We start from the raw sequence: 14,326 nt of genomic DNA, 5'->3' as shown, positions 1-14,326 counted from the left end.
TACTAAATTACCAAACCAACCAAGAATTCAAAATTTTCAAGATCATGTGTTGCTAAAGACTTAGCCTCACTCTTTCCTATTGGATCATCACCCATGTCTGCTAAGTCAAGTAAAGCATCGCTTTTCTTTGAAATATGTTTTTTTACTAGTCTCACACTTTCAACGTGGCTTTCCCCCGTAGGTTTGTGACAATGGCTTAATTTTTAAACCTTCCACGTGATCTTTGAAAATTTCCCATTGCTTGGTAAAAGATGAGAACAATTTACATATCCATTGTATTACTCCAAAAAAATGACATAGCTTAAGGACAACAATTCGCAATATCACATAATGCCAAATTTAGGTCGTGACATCCACAAAGAATATAGAAATCTCTAGGTTTAATATTTAATAATCTTTTCTAACTCCATTATGCTTTCTTTTCATATTTGATCCATTGTCATATTCTTGGCCTCTTATATCATCATGATTTAGTCCAAGATTTTTCAACACAGTTTTTAACTCAGTAAAAAGTCCATGTCCTGATATATCATCTACCTTCAAAAATTCAACCCAATATTCTTCTATCACTGTAGAGCTTGCTGAACCATCCACACAACGTATTATAAGGGGCATTTGTTTCTCATGATCTGCATCTAGAGTACAATCTAATATAACTGCATAATATTTGGCCTTTTTAACTTTTGTAATGATTGATTTTTTCACTTCATGTGCTAGCATCTGTATCAACTCATTTTGGATTTTAGGGTCAAGATATGTATAATGAGTTTCACTTGATTGTATCCGATAAATGTATTCTTTCATTATTGGATCAAACTCAGCTATCATTTCAATCATTTGCAAAAAGTTGTCATTGTTTTCAGCATAAATTTTCTCATAATCTCCTCGAAACGCCAAGTTATTTTTTGCCAATCTATGCACAATAGCAATTATCCTCTTTAATAGTGGTCTCCAATGCTCCTTCTCCTTGTTGATTTCTACTTGTATGTTATCATCAATTGTGTTATTTTTTTCAACATTTTCTCCAATTCAATCCAATTAATCATACAATCAATGTGTTCCTTACCTACTTCATGATTTTTTTTTCAAACTACGACTCAAGTTATGTCAATCTTTGTACCCTTTATTAGCCAATTGACCAATTTTGTACATGGTACTTTGGGTTTTGAACAATTTACAACAAAAGAAAAAAAAATTGTCTGAAGAAATTGAATACACAAGTCACTTTCTATCATTTTTTTCACCATTAGGTAGTAATCTCTTATAATGTGATGCATCAAAATGCCTACCATTATTGTCCTTAGGAAACAAAACACCATCAATTCTACTTTGACCCCTTTCAACTAAAAAATCCTGAATATTTTAATTAATCTTATCCCAGTTTCCTAAATCATCAAGTGGAAACAAAGTCTCTTGATTTTCATATTGATTATTATCCATATCCAGATCATCTTCATCATTCGATTTATTTACATTGAGGGTTTGAATCAATTCTATATCCAAAGATTGATCAAGTTCTTCAACATTAATGTTATTTTCATTCTCTTATTCCACATTCATTGGATTATCAATTGTTTCTTCTACCATCATTCTCTTGTTCCTACAAAGATATTTATCAATATCTCTTGCTTGACTTTGAATTAATGCTTCTTCCTTTTGCTTTCTCTTTCTTTTTTGATAGCTAGATAGATGTTTGGGATTATGAGCCATTAATTATATATTTTACCTAAAAAATATGTAAGAATTATCAAAATATTAAAACTCTTACAGTTTTAAGTTGTCCCAATTTTTCTAAGGAATTACATTAACTATAAGAAAATTTCAACACAAACTAAAAATCAAATTAACTATAGCCTATGCATCACAAAATATAAAATGGTGTTTTCGAATAAGGAATGAAGAGGATTTCAGCCATACCTTCTACATATAATTCTATACTTCCAGTTTACCAAATTTATGGCTTGAAGGCTTAAAACTAACAATTTTAAGCACTCCTGACCTTTTGAGTTTTGTCCTTCACTGTCCGAGTTTGACGGTTATCCACAACGTGCAAAACATAATCGCACTCGTTGATTGCAAATTTGCAATGTTTAGAGACCGAGAGGCGAGAGATGAGACAGTTGAAAGTGTAGGTACAGGAAGCATCAAACAATCGAACCTATATTTTGATAATGGCAAAGAGGTTCAAAGTTAAATTGTCTTATGATCTAACAAGTGTGGCTAAATGAGAAGAAAAGTCCAAAGCGATTTTAGGGAAAAGAAAGTCCTAGCTACGGTTAGGCAGATGGAAAGTCCTAGCTGTGATTAGACAAATGGAAAATCCTAGCTGTGGTTAGGTAACGAAGTCCTGGTCCGAAGGACTAGGCTAAGTCTTGACGGATCAAGGACTTTGGACAAAATCTTAGAGTTAAGGACTCTAAGTGAAAATCCTGGGAGTCACAAACACCAAGTGAAAGACTGGTGGGTCGTGGATCAAACTTTTAGCATGAAAACCTGAAGTCTTAGATGCTGAGCAAAAGTTCAGATGGTCTGGAGGACCGGTGTAGCAAAAAGTAATTTCTCCTAAGAAGAGTAAGGGAGGATGTGTCCCTTGAAGAAGGAACAGTAGACATCCATCCAACCTAGAGTTTCAGTGAAACTCAAAGTCAGGACTGGACAGTGCGAAAGCTGTCAAATATTATCATTCTTTACATATTATTTGTCTAAACTAACATAATTTTACTGGAAGACATAGTTGTGAAATTGGTGGACCAGGCACCCGAAAGGAGTCCTGGTGCCCGGAGCTACTCCAGACATCCTCATGGTCCAAGTGCCCGGATGGCCAAAAATCTATCTATGTAGTGAGCTGAAGCGCGATGATTAGCAGGCCTACATCATGGTCTGGGCGCCCGGGGGTGGTCCAGGTGCCTGGAGATGGATAATTTTTGCAGATCAAGTTTCGATGAGAGCACACCATGACAACCCTATGAGAGCACCCAGGAAGAGTCCAAGAGCCCAAAATGGGCTATAAAAGGAGGATTTGACCAGCACTTCAATAACAACATTCTGGACAACTTCTGCTTCTGCGTGCTACTCAGAAAATGTCTCCTCGACGCTCAAAAGCTACTCCGATGACGACTACGCTCAAGATTTGATTCTCCAAGTCATTGGTATTGTTGTTATCCAAATTACTTGTACTAAAGTTGTAATTATTCTTGTAATCATCGGATTGATTAGTATTTGCACATCGAAAGAACTCTCACATGCGAGCCTTGGGGTAGGAGTCACATAGGCTCCGAACCAAGTAACTCTTGGTGTGTTAGCGTTGTCTCTTTCTTTCTTTTTATCTTTATTCCACTATCATTTTACTCGATTGATTTTAAACGAATGTGAAGAAGCCACGAGTGCTATTCAACCCCCGCCACCTCCTCCCTCTAGCGTGTCTCGATCCTACAAAAAGTTAAAATGTTTAATTGAAGACTTGAAGTTTAGGGATAAAAAGAATTTTAGATTTTAATTTGTTAATTATATTGATAGAATATTGCATATGTGGGCTGACTAAGAAAATACATAAAAGGACTGAATATTTTTTCCTGGGCCACTTAACACAAAAACTCAAGATAAAATATATGTATATATAATTGACTATTTTTTTTGGGCCCCCTAAGATGATGGGCCCTGAGACAAGTGCCTCTTGGGACTATGCTCAGGTCCGACCTTGTCTTCATTCAGAATCAATAAAGGAGCATATGCCACCCCTACAAATCATGAAATTATAACTATTTCCATTTATAAAAGTAAAAAAATCATATCATATGTGTTTGAGTATAGGGAGAATGAGAATTATAAGAGAAAGTGTCCAAGATTAAGTAAGAAGAAGGATAAAGTGGCATCCAAGATGAAGGAGAAGTCAAAGAGGTTGGTCCCGTGATACGAAAGGCCAAAAAGCACATTATGTGATTCTCTTGCAATAAAAAGGGACATTATTAGAATCAATATTGTTCAAGAGGGAGGATTCCGACTATGAACAAAGGAGGAAGTTTAAATCAAGAGAAAGTTTCTAAGAACAAAGATAAGGTATCATTAGTTAATGGTACTTCTTTATAACATGATAAAGAGCATGTTAGAAATAAATTATATCATTTTAGTATTATTTATCATGAAAATAGGAAGCATGATAATTTTACAAAAAAATTACATATCATATCATGCTATAACAACCTTACCTAAGGATAGAAAGATAGAAAATAATTTAGGCAAGAACCCTAGGCAAGTTAGATATATGCCTAAAAAGAAACATGTCCAAGACAATGAGGAAAATCTAAATTTGAGGATTTAAAGATTAAAAATCAAGTTTTGAGGTTAAGACTTGAAAAATTAGAGAAACCGCTAAAAAAATGACAAATAATGTTAAAAGGTCTAAGAAGCAAAACTTAGGATTAGGAAGACAAGAGTCATTTATGAACAAGAAATGTTTGAGATACAAACCTAAGTCTAAGGATAATGTATCCTCTTACCATAGAGTTCCATATAGGTATGGAACTAACCCTAGGAATAGAAGTTAAGCCAAGGTTATAAAGAAAGTTATCCCTAGAGTTGACCTTGAGGAAACTAGTGTAGGATCGATGCATATGAAAGGGGGGTGAATCACATGGATTTTAAAACTTACTTTTTGTTTTTAAAATAAGTGCATGGTGAAAAAAAAACTAAGTATGAAAAGACAGAAAATGAACACATAAGTATTTATTTAGTTCAGAGCCTTCGACAACTCCTATTTCAAGACCCAGGCCCTTTGGACTTTTCCTGATGGATAATCTACTAAAATTCTCTACCGATAAACTTCGATAGAGTAATCAAGTATAGAAAAGAAAGGAAGTATAACAAGCCTACACTTCCTTATGCAATAATTAAATTAACTTAAAAGTGTTACCCAACATGATAGATAAATGATTAAGCTCAGGTGTCGGTGTTGGTCAGTCTGTAGTAGTCGGGTATAGCAGTGCCACAGCACAATAGTAGCATGAAGGCAGAGCAGCAGAATGATCGAGGAAGTGTGTAGAAAATTTGTATACTTGCTCTTGCCTGAACCTGCCTTATATAAGTCAATGGAGGCGCCTCCAATGCTTGAGGTGTCTCCAATGGCATTGATCTGATTCGAAATCTTCAACCTCTATCCATTTGAAGGCGCCTCCATCAGTTCTGAGGTACCTCTAGTCCACTCTAAGGTTCCTCTAGTCAGTTCTAAGGCTCCTCCATTCATTGAACTTCATCCTAGAATTCTATCTAGAATTTTATTTGCGCGAGGGCACCTCCAACCTGCTCAGGGCACCTCCATCACCTTGCTAAGGCACTTCCAAGCACTTGAGGCTCATGGAGCACTATTCATCTGAGGGTTTTTTTTTGCACTTAACTCATATAAAAATATGTTAGTCCAATAACAAAAAATAATCTACAAAACAGAGTTAACACATAACAAAATAAGATTTATAAGTAAGATCCTATCTTACCTAGACCAGGATCTAGTCTTTGTATCAACATAGATTTTCAGAATAGATCTAATTTGAATTAATGCCTATAATCCCACTGGAACTCTCTCCTCCAATACTTGCCTCCACTTACCATTTGCAGACTTTCTTGACTTTGATCTCTTGACCCACTAGATCTAGCTACCATATGACCCATCTGGACTTTAGTCAGTTGTCAAGTTCTATAGACCCAACTAAACTTCCTATTAGATATCAACATATCTGGGCTTCCTGCTAGTTATCAGGTCCTCCTAACAAGAATTCAACCTAGTGTCAGGTCTCATCAAATCTTTTGGTTCTGCATACGTGGTAAACAAATTAGAACACACAACATCTAACTTTTACCTTTTATCATTTATCAAAAACTAAATTTGATTATTAGTGCTAACTACATTAATAACTAGTATAGCTAAGGCTTTTAAGAAACCTAATAAAGTCATTAGAAAGATATCTTGGAAAGTTATCTCTAGTGAGTATCTAGTATCTAATACTCCCAACGAGCATCAATAGGTATTGAGTTCCTAAGAGTGTGTTCTCATCGCACTAAGTGGATTTAGAGTGTCTCAACTCTATTTGGTAGGATAGTTAACTCAATCATGGTGAAGTTGGTACTTTAGGATATTTTCAAGGTATTGTGACATCTTAAAAATGAAAGATTGACTTTTACTGTTAAAGAGTTTATATTGTGCCAATAAAATTTGAGGTATTGAGATTAATTAAATTTGTACCAATAGGATAGAACTCAAAAATGTGCTAAGTTGGGGCTTTGACACATTTGAGGAAGATAGGGCCTTAAGTTGGGGCTTTGGCACATTTGAGGGAGATAGGACCTTAAAAGCATCCACATCAGCTTCTCTATCAATATCTCTAAAATTTGAGGTAAACCATCTACTTTATTAAATTTATAGAATCACTTTTCAATACACACTACATCAGCTACTCTAAAATTTACCATATCTTTATTTATTTATTATTATTTATCTCTCCTCTCTATTTTTTTTTTATTATCTATGTTAATGATTTTGCACCAACTATTCCAACGTCTATATTCCTCCAATGGCCATATTTTTTTAGTATAAAATCACATTAATATCATGAGTACCTATCCATATCATCAATCTCATACAACTATAATTTTCCCAAAAATTTCCAATAATGTCTCATTTCATTAGTAATTATGATTGTCTACTTTCTTCTGATGATGAGTTAGAAACAATTGTAACTGTCTTTTCAATTGAAGATTCATTGGATGATGAAGAAGGTTCGCGATCACAGATCATTCTCGGCAAGCAACGACTTCGACGTGCGTTTATTAGGAGAAGTCCTTTGGAGGGTCACATATGTCTCTTTAGTGACTACTTTGTTGATGCATCAGTATATCCTCCTAATATATTTAGAAGGAGGTTTCGGATGAATCGTGACCTCTTTCTTCGAATTCTTAACAATGTGGAGAATCATGAGCCATGCTTCGTTCAAAGAAGAAGTGCTATTGGAACTCTTGGGCTTTCTTCTTTACAAAAGGTGACTGTCGCCTTGAGGATCCTTGCTTATGGAGTTCGAGCTGATCTCATGGATGAGTATGTAAGAATTGGAGAAACCATAGCAATAAAGAGCATAAAACTTTTTGTCGAAGTCGTAATCTCGATCTTTGGAGATGAGTACTTGTGGTCTCCAAATAGCAATGACATTCCTAGATTGCTAGCAGTTAGTGAGAAACGGGGATTTCCAAGTATGTTGGGGAGTATTGACTGCATGCACTGGAAATGGAAGAATTGTCCGACTGCATGGAAAGGTATGCATACTAGCCATGCACATGAGCCAACAATTATTTTTGGAAACAGTGGCATCTTATGATCTTTGGATATGGCATGCATGTTTTGATTTACCTGGGTCACATAATGATATCAATCACTACAACAAAAACCCTCATAGACATCAGTGGAACAACAACGGTTTTAAGCAAAAATCGATGTCTTTGAGTATTTTACACCGATTTTTCCAAAAACCGGTGTCTATGAGCGCAGATTTTAGCTCTTTAGGCGATGTCTATGAGCACCCTTTTTTTCGTTAATAGACACCGATTTTAACCGCGGTTTTTAAAATTCGATGTTAATGAACCAAAATAAAATATTTTAATATTCCCACAGCCAAAATTTGCAACACTGTGAAGTTCCCTCCAAACCTAAATCTATATCGCGCCCCTTCCTCCGCGCGACCATCTCTCTCGCCTAAACCTAAACCTAAACCTCCGACCATCTCTCTCAACCTCATCTCTCTCTTCCCCTTCCTAGATCGACGCCCCTTCCTCTCCCGATCAGGATCAAGACACGACACCCTTGCTTCTCTGTCCAACCACACCGCATCTCCTCCAACTCCTCCCTTTGGGTGAGAAGAGGAGGCCTTCTTCGCATTCCGGTAGTTTTTCCTTCATCATCTCCGGTCCAACATTCACTACCACTGCTGGAGTCCTTCTTCATATTCCAGTAATTTTTCCTTTATCCATTGTCGCTAATTTCATCTTCTTGTTCCCTAATCAAATTCAAAAGGCTTCAAGCACACAAAACGAGGAAGAAGACGGAGCACAGCCGACAAACACCCTCATTACACTTCGCACTCGACCAAGCGGAGGATAAAGCTACCGCCATGGCAGCTTCCGCTTCTCATCCTCATCTCGCCTGTAACTCCGCTAACCAAGGCCACGGTTACGGAGGAGGAGGAGAAGCGTCCGCGTTGTGAAACCTCGGCCACGTTGCTCGCAATCTCGCTTGTTTTTTTTGTTGGTCCAGTCGGTGATAAAAGTTTCATCTTCCCCCAATCGGATGCTTTCTCAGTTGCTTCTATCTCTTTTTCCCCAATCAAAAGGGAAAAAATGGTTCTTTTTCGTTGTGGTTGCGAGAGGTTGATTTGATGTGAAACCCTAGTCACTTCCATGCTGTTAGGTCGATTTGTGTGAGCGGAGGTATCAGATCCGAGCTCGATATGGGAAACTGCTGCCTTTCGCCGGAGGCCATCGCCCGAGAGGACATCAAGACCTTCCCCCGTCCCCATCATGACCACGACACCCGCCCACTAGCCAACAAGAACCACCTCCGCCAGAATAGCGGCGGGCACTCCAAGTGAATGGCGGCGGTTCTTAGTGGAGACGCCAGGGCGGTGGGCGGGATCGAGGAGAAGTACGTGCTAGATTGCGAGCTCTGTCGCAGGGAGTTTGGAGTCACCTACCTCTGCCTGGACCACTTCACCGGGGAACTGCTCGCCTGCAAGTCGATCTCGAAGAGGAAGCTGCGGACGGCTGTTGACGTGGAGGACGTGCGGCGGGAGGTCGCGATAATGCGGCACCTGCCGAGGAACTCCAACATCGTGAACCTGTGGGAGGCGTGCGAGGATGACGGAGTCATGCATTTCGTCATGGAGCTGTGCGAGGGCGGGGAGCTCTTTGACCGCATTGTGGCGAGGGGCCACTACTCAGAGCGCGTGACAGCTGTGGTCATGAAGACCATTATTGAGGATGTCTTCATGATCCGTGAGTTCCTTCCTCAGTTCCTTGTGTTGGAATTGGCAGCAACTTGGGTGGAGAAGGGAGGATGTCTTCTCCTGCTCCTCCCTTCTGAGATGGACTGCGAAGCCCTGCATAATGGACATTGATGAAGCCGGAAGAGGCGCCATTTTGGGTACACTTATTTTCTCCTTCATCCCCCATTTCCTCCCTTCTTTCCCACTATGATCACTTGATTTCGCTGCATATTTCATTGACAAAGAACGATCATCATCTATCAGTTTAGGTCCCATGGTGTATGGCTGCTTGTACTGCGCGAAGTCCTACCAGAAGACCCTCGCCACTTTGAACTTCGCAGGTCCAAATCATCCTCATCTTCTACTACTTGCTGATTTTTTTCCCCCTTTGATGAAGTGTCTTCTTTCTAATTAGAAAAGCTTGGACTAGTTGAAGTTTCTGTGTAGGTACGGATGTGGGCACATTGATTTAATCCTGTGATTAGGTTCAGAATAGATAATTAACATAACATTTCTTCCACTGATACTGTCTTTATCTGATTATTTTGTGTTGCTAACAATGTGGTGCAGCCGTGGAACTATCTATGCTAGTGTTGTCTTCTAAAATAGTTCATGTATTGCCGTTAATGTTGTTCTAAGGAAAGAATTTATCTCACAATTCATTGTTTACTTAACATTTTGTTCCTTGCATTTCGCTAAGTTAGTTTGCTAAAACAAAAGAACACTTCGTAAGAATGTTTTCCTTATTTTCTCCTCCTTGGTAATATTATAAGAACTATTGGCAATGCACTTATTGAGATTGTTTTCATGTCTAATTTGAATATTTTGATCTCTGAGTGTCTGGAATGAGAAGATTAAGTTCATAATGTTATGAATGGAGTGAACTATTGGCAATGGCACTGCTTGAACAAGAAGCAATTTTTGTTCAGTGGAGTTGAGGGAGAGTTTTATTTTTACTGTATTCATCTATTTATTTTAGTCTTAAAGTTCTCCTGGTTAATGAAGTTAGAATGATTAGTTACCATATGAATGCATACTAATGATCTTCATTTTTGTTGAGTCTCATTAATGATCACTTCCATTCAATAACATAACTTGAAGTTTAGTTTTACTATAAGGGCGTGCTCTACTTTTTTTTTTTTCTCTTTTTACCCCAATTATAGGTGAAAGATTTTCTGAGATAGTTGGAAGCCCTTATTACATGGCTCCAGAAGTTTTAAAACGGAATTATGGACCAGAAATTGATATATGGAGTGCTGGAGTTATACTCTATATCTTACTGTGTGGAGTTCCACCATTTTGGGTTGGTAAGCTTTCTATCAATAAATCCATTTTGCACACTTCATTATTTGTTCAAATAAATTACTTATTGTCTACTGTAAGTTTTCCATGAATAAATCTATTCTTTATTAGTTCTATCACTTTATGCTAATAAGATACTTATTGTCTATTAATTAATACACTTTTTGTATTTCTTCAGATACATTTTCTATCTAACGAGCTATGATTTCTTAATTGCAGAAACTGAACAGGGAGTTGCTCAAGCAATTCTTAGGGGCGTAATAGATTTCAAATGGGAACCATGGCCTAGTATTTCTGGCAGTGCTAAAAATTTAGTTCGGTTGATGTTGGAACCTGATCCCAAGCTTCGGTTAACTGCAAAGCAAGGCAGTCTTTCATGATCTTTCATGATTCACATATTCAAAGTTTTTATGTGAGTATTGATTCTTCATTATTTTCTGAAATGGTATTGCTAATTTATAAAGATTAGCTTGAACTAAACACAATCGTTACTGTTAGTTCCATAACAAAATATCTTCAGGATTCAGAATTGCTCATACTTTTTTTTTTTAATCATAAACATATTCCTTATATCCAACCCTTTTCTGTTGAATTTTACATGATTTAATTCCCTAAGTTTCTTCTCATTTTAGTTCTAGCTAGAAGAATATGAAGCCCAACTAGCGTCTATTATCACTATCAGGAAGAAAACTTTTCTTGGGTATGCCTAATGTAGTCTGACAAAAACCAGTTCAAAACTGCTATTCAATTCAAAGGATTTGTCATTTGTGTGATATACATAACAGTATAGTAATGTTCACCAACCAACTTTTAAGCATAGAAAATGGGTAGAAAGTCACAAACCTATCATTTGCAACTCCATCTGAACCCTATCAAAAGAGGCCAAGATTGCTCTGTAACAAACCTTGATGCCTGGCGAAGAGAATTAAAATGAAACAGAATGCAACTCTGAGAAAAACTCAAAGGAATTTTTCAAGTAAACTTCTTCAAAATTTTTAGTAGTTAACAATAGTCCTAAAATTATATGTCAAAGAATTTTTACAAACTTCTTCAATACTTGAAAAATTCCTTTGAGTTTACTTGAAAAAATTTTGAAAAATCCTTACAACTATTTTTCAAGTAAACAATAGTCCTAAAAATTAGAAACTTTTTTATAATTTAACTGCTAAAAACATGAAATCTTTCATGATCATTCCTTTGGCCCTTATTCTTTTCTGAGTATTAGAAAGATCCTTTTAAATTTTGTGTGTGAATTTGTTCATTCACAATTAGGACTCCTCTCCATTTTCTATTTATTTTTATAGCTATTTTTTTTGCTTTATTCTTTATTTTATTTTAGTTTTCTTTCTCTCTCGTCTTTTTATTCCACTCCACTCCACTGTTAAGTTCCCATAGGTTTTGTTGAACCTATAGAATCTAACCCATTTTCTTATTGAGCAATCTAATCCATTTTATTATGGAGCAAAGGGCATGAATTTGATGACCTCTTTGCTTCATGTTTTCCTTTGGAAATTTATTAATCAATATTTGAGAGTTAGAACTGGTATAGATATATTTAAGTTAATCTCGTGTTCAAATTAGGCTTAATCTTATGGTCGAACCGAGGTGGGACCAGGCTTGAACTAAACTGGGATGGTCCTGTTGACTGGTTCAACGATAAATTAGAGTTTTGTGCATTAAAACCCACTCCTTATTTTCCCTAAACTCCTGAATGCTCCTTACAAGCGGGCCCATCTATTTTCTCTTCTCTTGCGAGCTAAGCAAGCACATCCTCCTCCTGTTCAACCATTTGAATAGTAGCCCTTTTGCCACGATCGTTTACAAAACCTTGATCGAAAGAAGCCCATGATCACTTATCTCTCCTCTTCTTCCTTTGTCACTGTCAATGTAGGTTATCATCACAGTGGCACATAGCTAAGTCACCCTTGTTGCTCAAACTTGTGGAGTAACTGAGTACTCTTTTCGACCAGGGCTGAAATAAATTCTTAGATTTAGTATTTTTAGAATGTTTAGGTTCTGTGAACTGTTGTGATAATGGAACCTATTATCTACTTGTTTATTTCTTCACTTTGATTATCATTTGTCATTGGACTGTTAATCTCTTTTTGATTTTGTGGATAACTTTGCTGCAAACTATGCTCTGAAGAGAGTTAATTATGTCAACTATGCATTGGGGATATCTGGACGCAGGAAACCTTGCTGGCATCTATTATGAACAAAGTCAACTTGACATGGCAATTCTGCATTACAAGCAAGCTATCAACTGTGATTCTACCTTTATTGAAGCTTACAATAATCTGGTAAGTTGATAATGGTCTAATATGTCAAAATGTGGTATCCTTCTTGATGGTGAGCCAAGTTAGTAAATGATTGACTTTCTTGCACATTAAAAGGGGAATGCTCTCAAAGACGCTGGACATGCTCTCAAAGACGCTGGACATTATAGGGTGACTTTTTAATTTGGATATTTTTATTCTCTTAAGTTTTTTTTCCTTGTTGAATAACTTCATTTTAATAATTTTTCCCAAGTCATCCTTTTCTTTACAACCTAACCATCCACAAGCATTGTCAAGCCTTGGCAACATATACATGGATTGGTAAGCTTTAGAAATGTTTGATGACAACTGTGCGGATACTTTATTTTTGTTTCTTAATGAAACTTCTCTTCATGCAGCAACATGATGAGTGTTGCTGCATCATTCAATAAAGCAACTTTAGCAGTTACAACAGGGATATCTGCTGTAACACCCCGCCCCTTCCTTCTTAAGCTGACGGGAGTTACTTATCTTTTCTTCTTAAAACAGCGGAAGTCTTATCTATAGTATAAGTTTTTTTTTCTTTAAAACTTTTTCTTTACTTTTCAAATCATCATCACTAACTACCTATCATATGAGTCACATAACATGCTTAACATAAATTTAAACCATAATACCAAAGAGCATGATGAAATGTCATGGAGTCATAAAAGAGCGACATAAATATAATTCTTATTAACTAGAAGCAGGTATTTCTCTTTAGCCGAGTCACTACTACACACGTCCTTCTTGCCCCCTCCTGCTGCTCCCTTAATACATCCATTCTTTGCCCTTATCTGTGGTATAAGGAAAGTAAGTTGTGAGCACACAAGGCTCAGTAAGATCCTTTCCTACTCACAAAAACCGTATAGCATAACTAAATCTCCAAGGCATAAAGCATAAAGACAACTCATCATATCATGTATAGAAGCATCATATCATAACATAATCGTAAGGTATCATGACATATCATAACATGCATCCTAGCATAACATAATCATAATCATAGCATATCGTAACATGATCATAAAGTTCATCCTAGCATAACATAACATAATCATAAGCATTATAGCATATCATGATATAATCATAAAGTACATCCTAGCATATCATAATCATGATCATAGCATATCATAACATAATCATAAAGTTCATCCTAACATAACATGTCATAATCATAAGCATCATGGTATATTGTAACATAATCATAAAGTGTTATGCGAGATGACTTTCAAAAACATGATTCATGCAATAATATATGCAACATGTCCTTTGAAAACTTATTACATACATACTTAAACATAATCATAACATAATTAGGGCCCCGACTTGTACCACATACATAAATGCGCGCGTCCTGTGTAGGTCCAAGGTAGCAAGTCTTGAACCCTACAAGGCATACATATTAGGCCCGTTTCTTAGTCCATCGACCTAGGGGCACTTAGGATCTCATCCCTAACGAGGCCCGTTTCTTAGTCCATCGACCCCGGGGCGCTTATGGAGCCCACCCTTGGTACAAGTCATATAAAGTAAAGTAGCATGTCATACATATCATGGTTCTTAATATTTCATGCACATCATATTTCTTATCATATCATACCATACAGAATTTGGGCACACAGCACATCATAATGGTATGTAAAATTTGGGCACACAGCACATTATAAATACATGCATAGTTTGGGCACACAGCTCATCATAAATAGCATGCAT

At 36.8% G+C, this 14,326-nt stretch overlaps 3 protein-coding genes across 3 annotated transcripts; all 3 read left to right on the top strand.

The window, feature by feature from the left end:
• The first annotated feature begins 6,659 nt into the window (after nt 1–6,659).
• LOC122004510 lies at nt 6,660–7,358 on the top strand. Its single transcript, XM_042559387.1, has one exon. It carries the CDS (start codon nt 6,660–6,662, stop codon nt 7,356–7,358), a length of 699 nt encoding a protein of 232 aa, XP_042415321.1.
• A 1,266-nt stretch (nt 7,359–8,624) lies between these two features.
• Nucleotides 8,625–9,149, top strand: LOC122004509 (calcium-dependent protein kinase 16-like). The gene has a single exon (XM_042559386.1). It carries the CDS (start codon nt 8,625–8,627, stop codon nt 9,147–9,149), a length of 525 nt encoding a protein of 174 aa, XP_042415320.1.
• A 142-nt stretch (nt 9,150–9,291) lies between these two features.
• LOC122004508 (calcium-dependent protein kinase 13-like) lies at nt 9,292–10,699 on the top strand. Its single transcript, XM_042559385.1, has 3 exons — nt 9,292–9,358; nt 10,181–10,324; nt 10,539–10,699. The coding sequence occupies exons 1-3, from the start codon at nt 9,292–9,294 to the stop codon at nt 10,697–10,699; spliced, it is 372 nt and encodes a 123-aa protein (XP_042415319.1).
• Nucleotides 10,700–14,326: the final 3,627 nt, after the last annotated feature.

Source organism: Zingiber officinale, chromosome 7B (assembly GCF_018446385.1).
Source record: "Zingiber officinale cultivar Zhangliang chromosome 7B, Zo_v1.1, whole genome shotgun sequence".
Lineage (NCBI taxonomy): Eukaryota > Viridiplantae > Streptophyta > Magnoliopsida > Zingiberales > Zingiberaceae > Zingiber > Zingiber officinale.
This window is presented reverse-complemented; position numbering and strand designations above follow the sequence as displayed.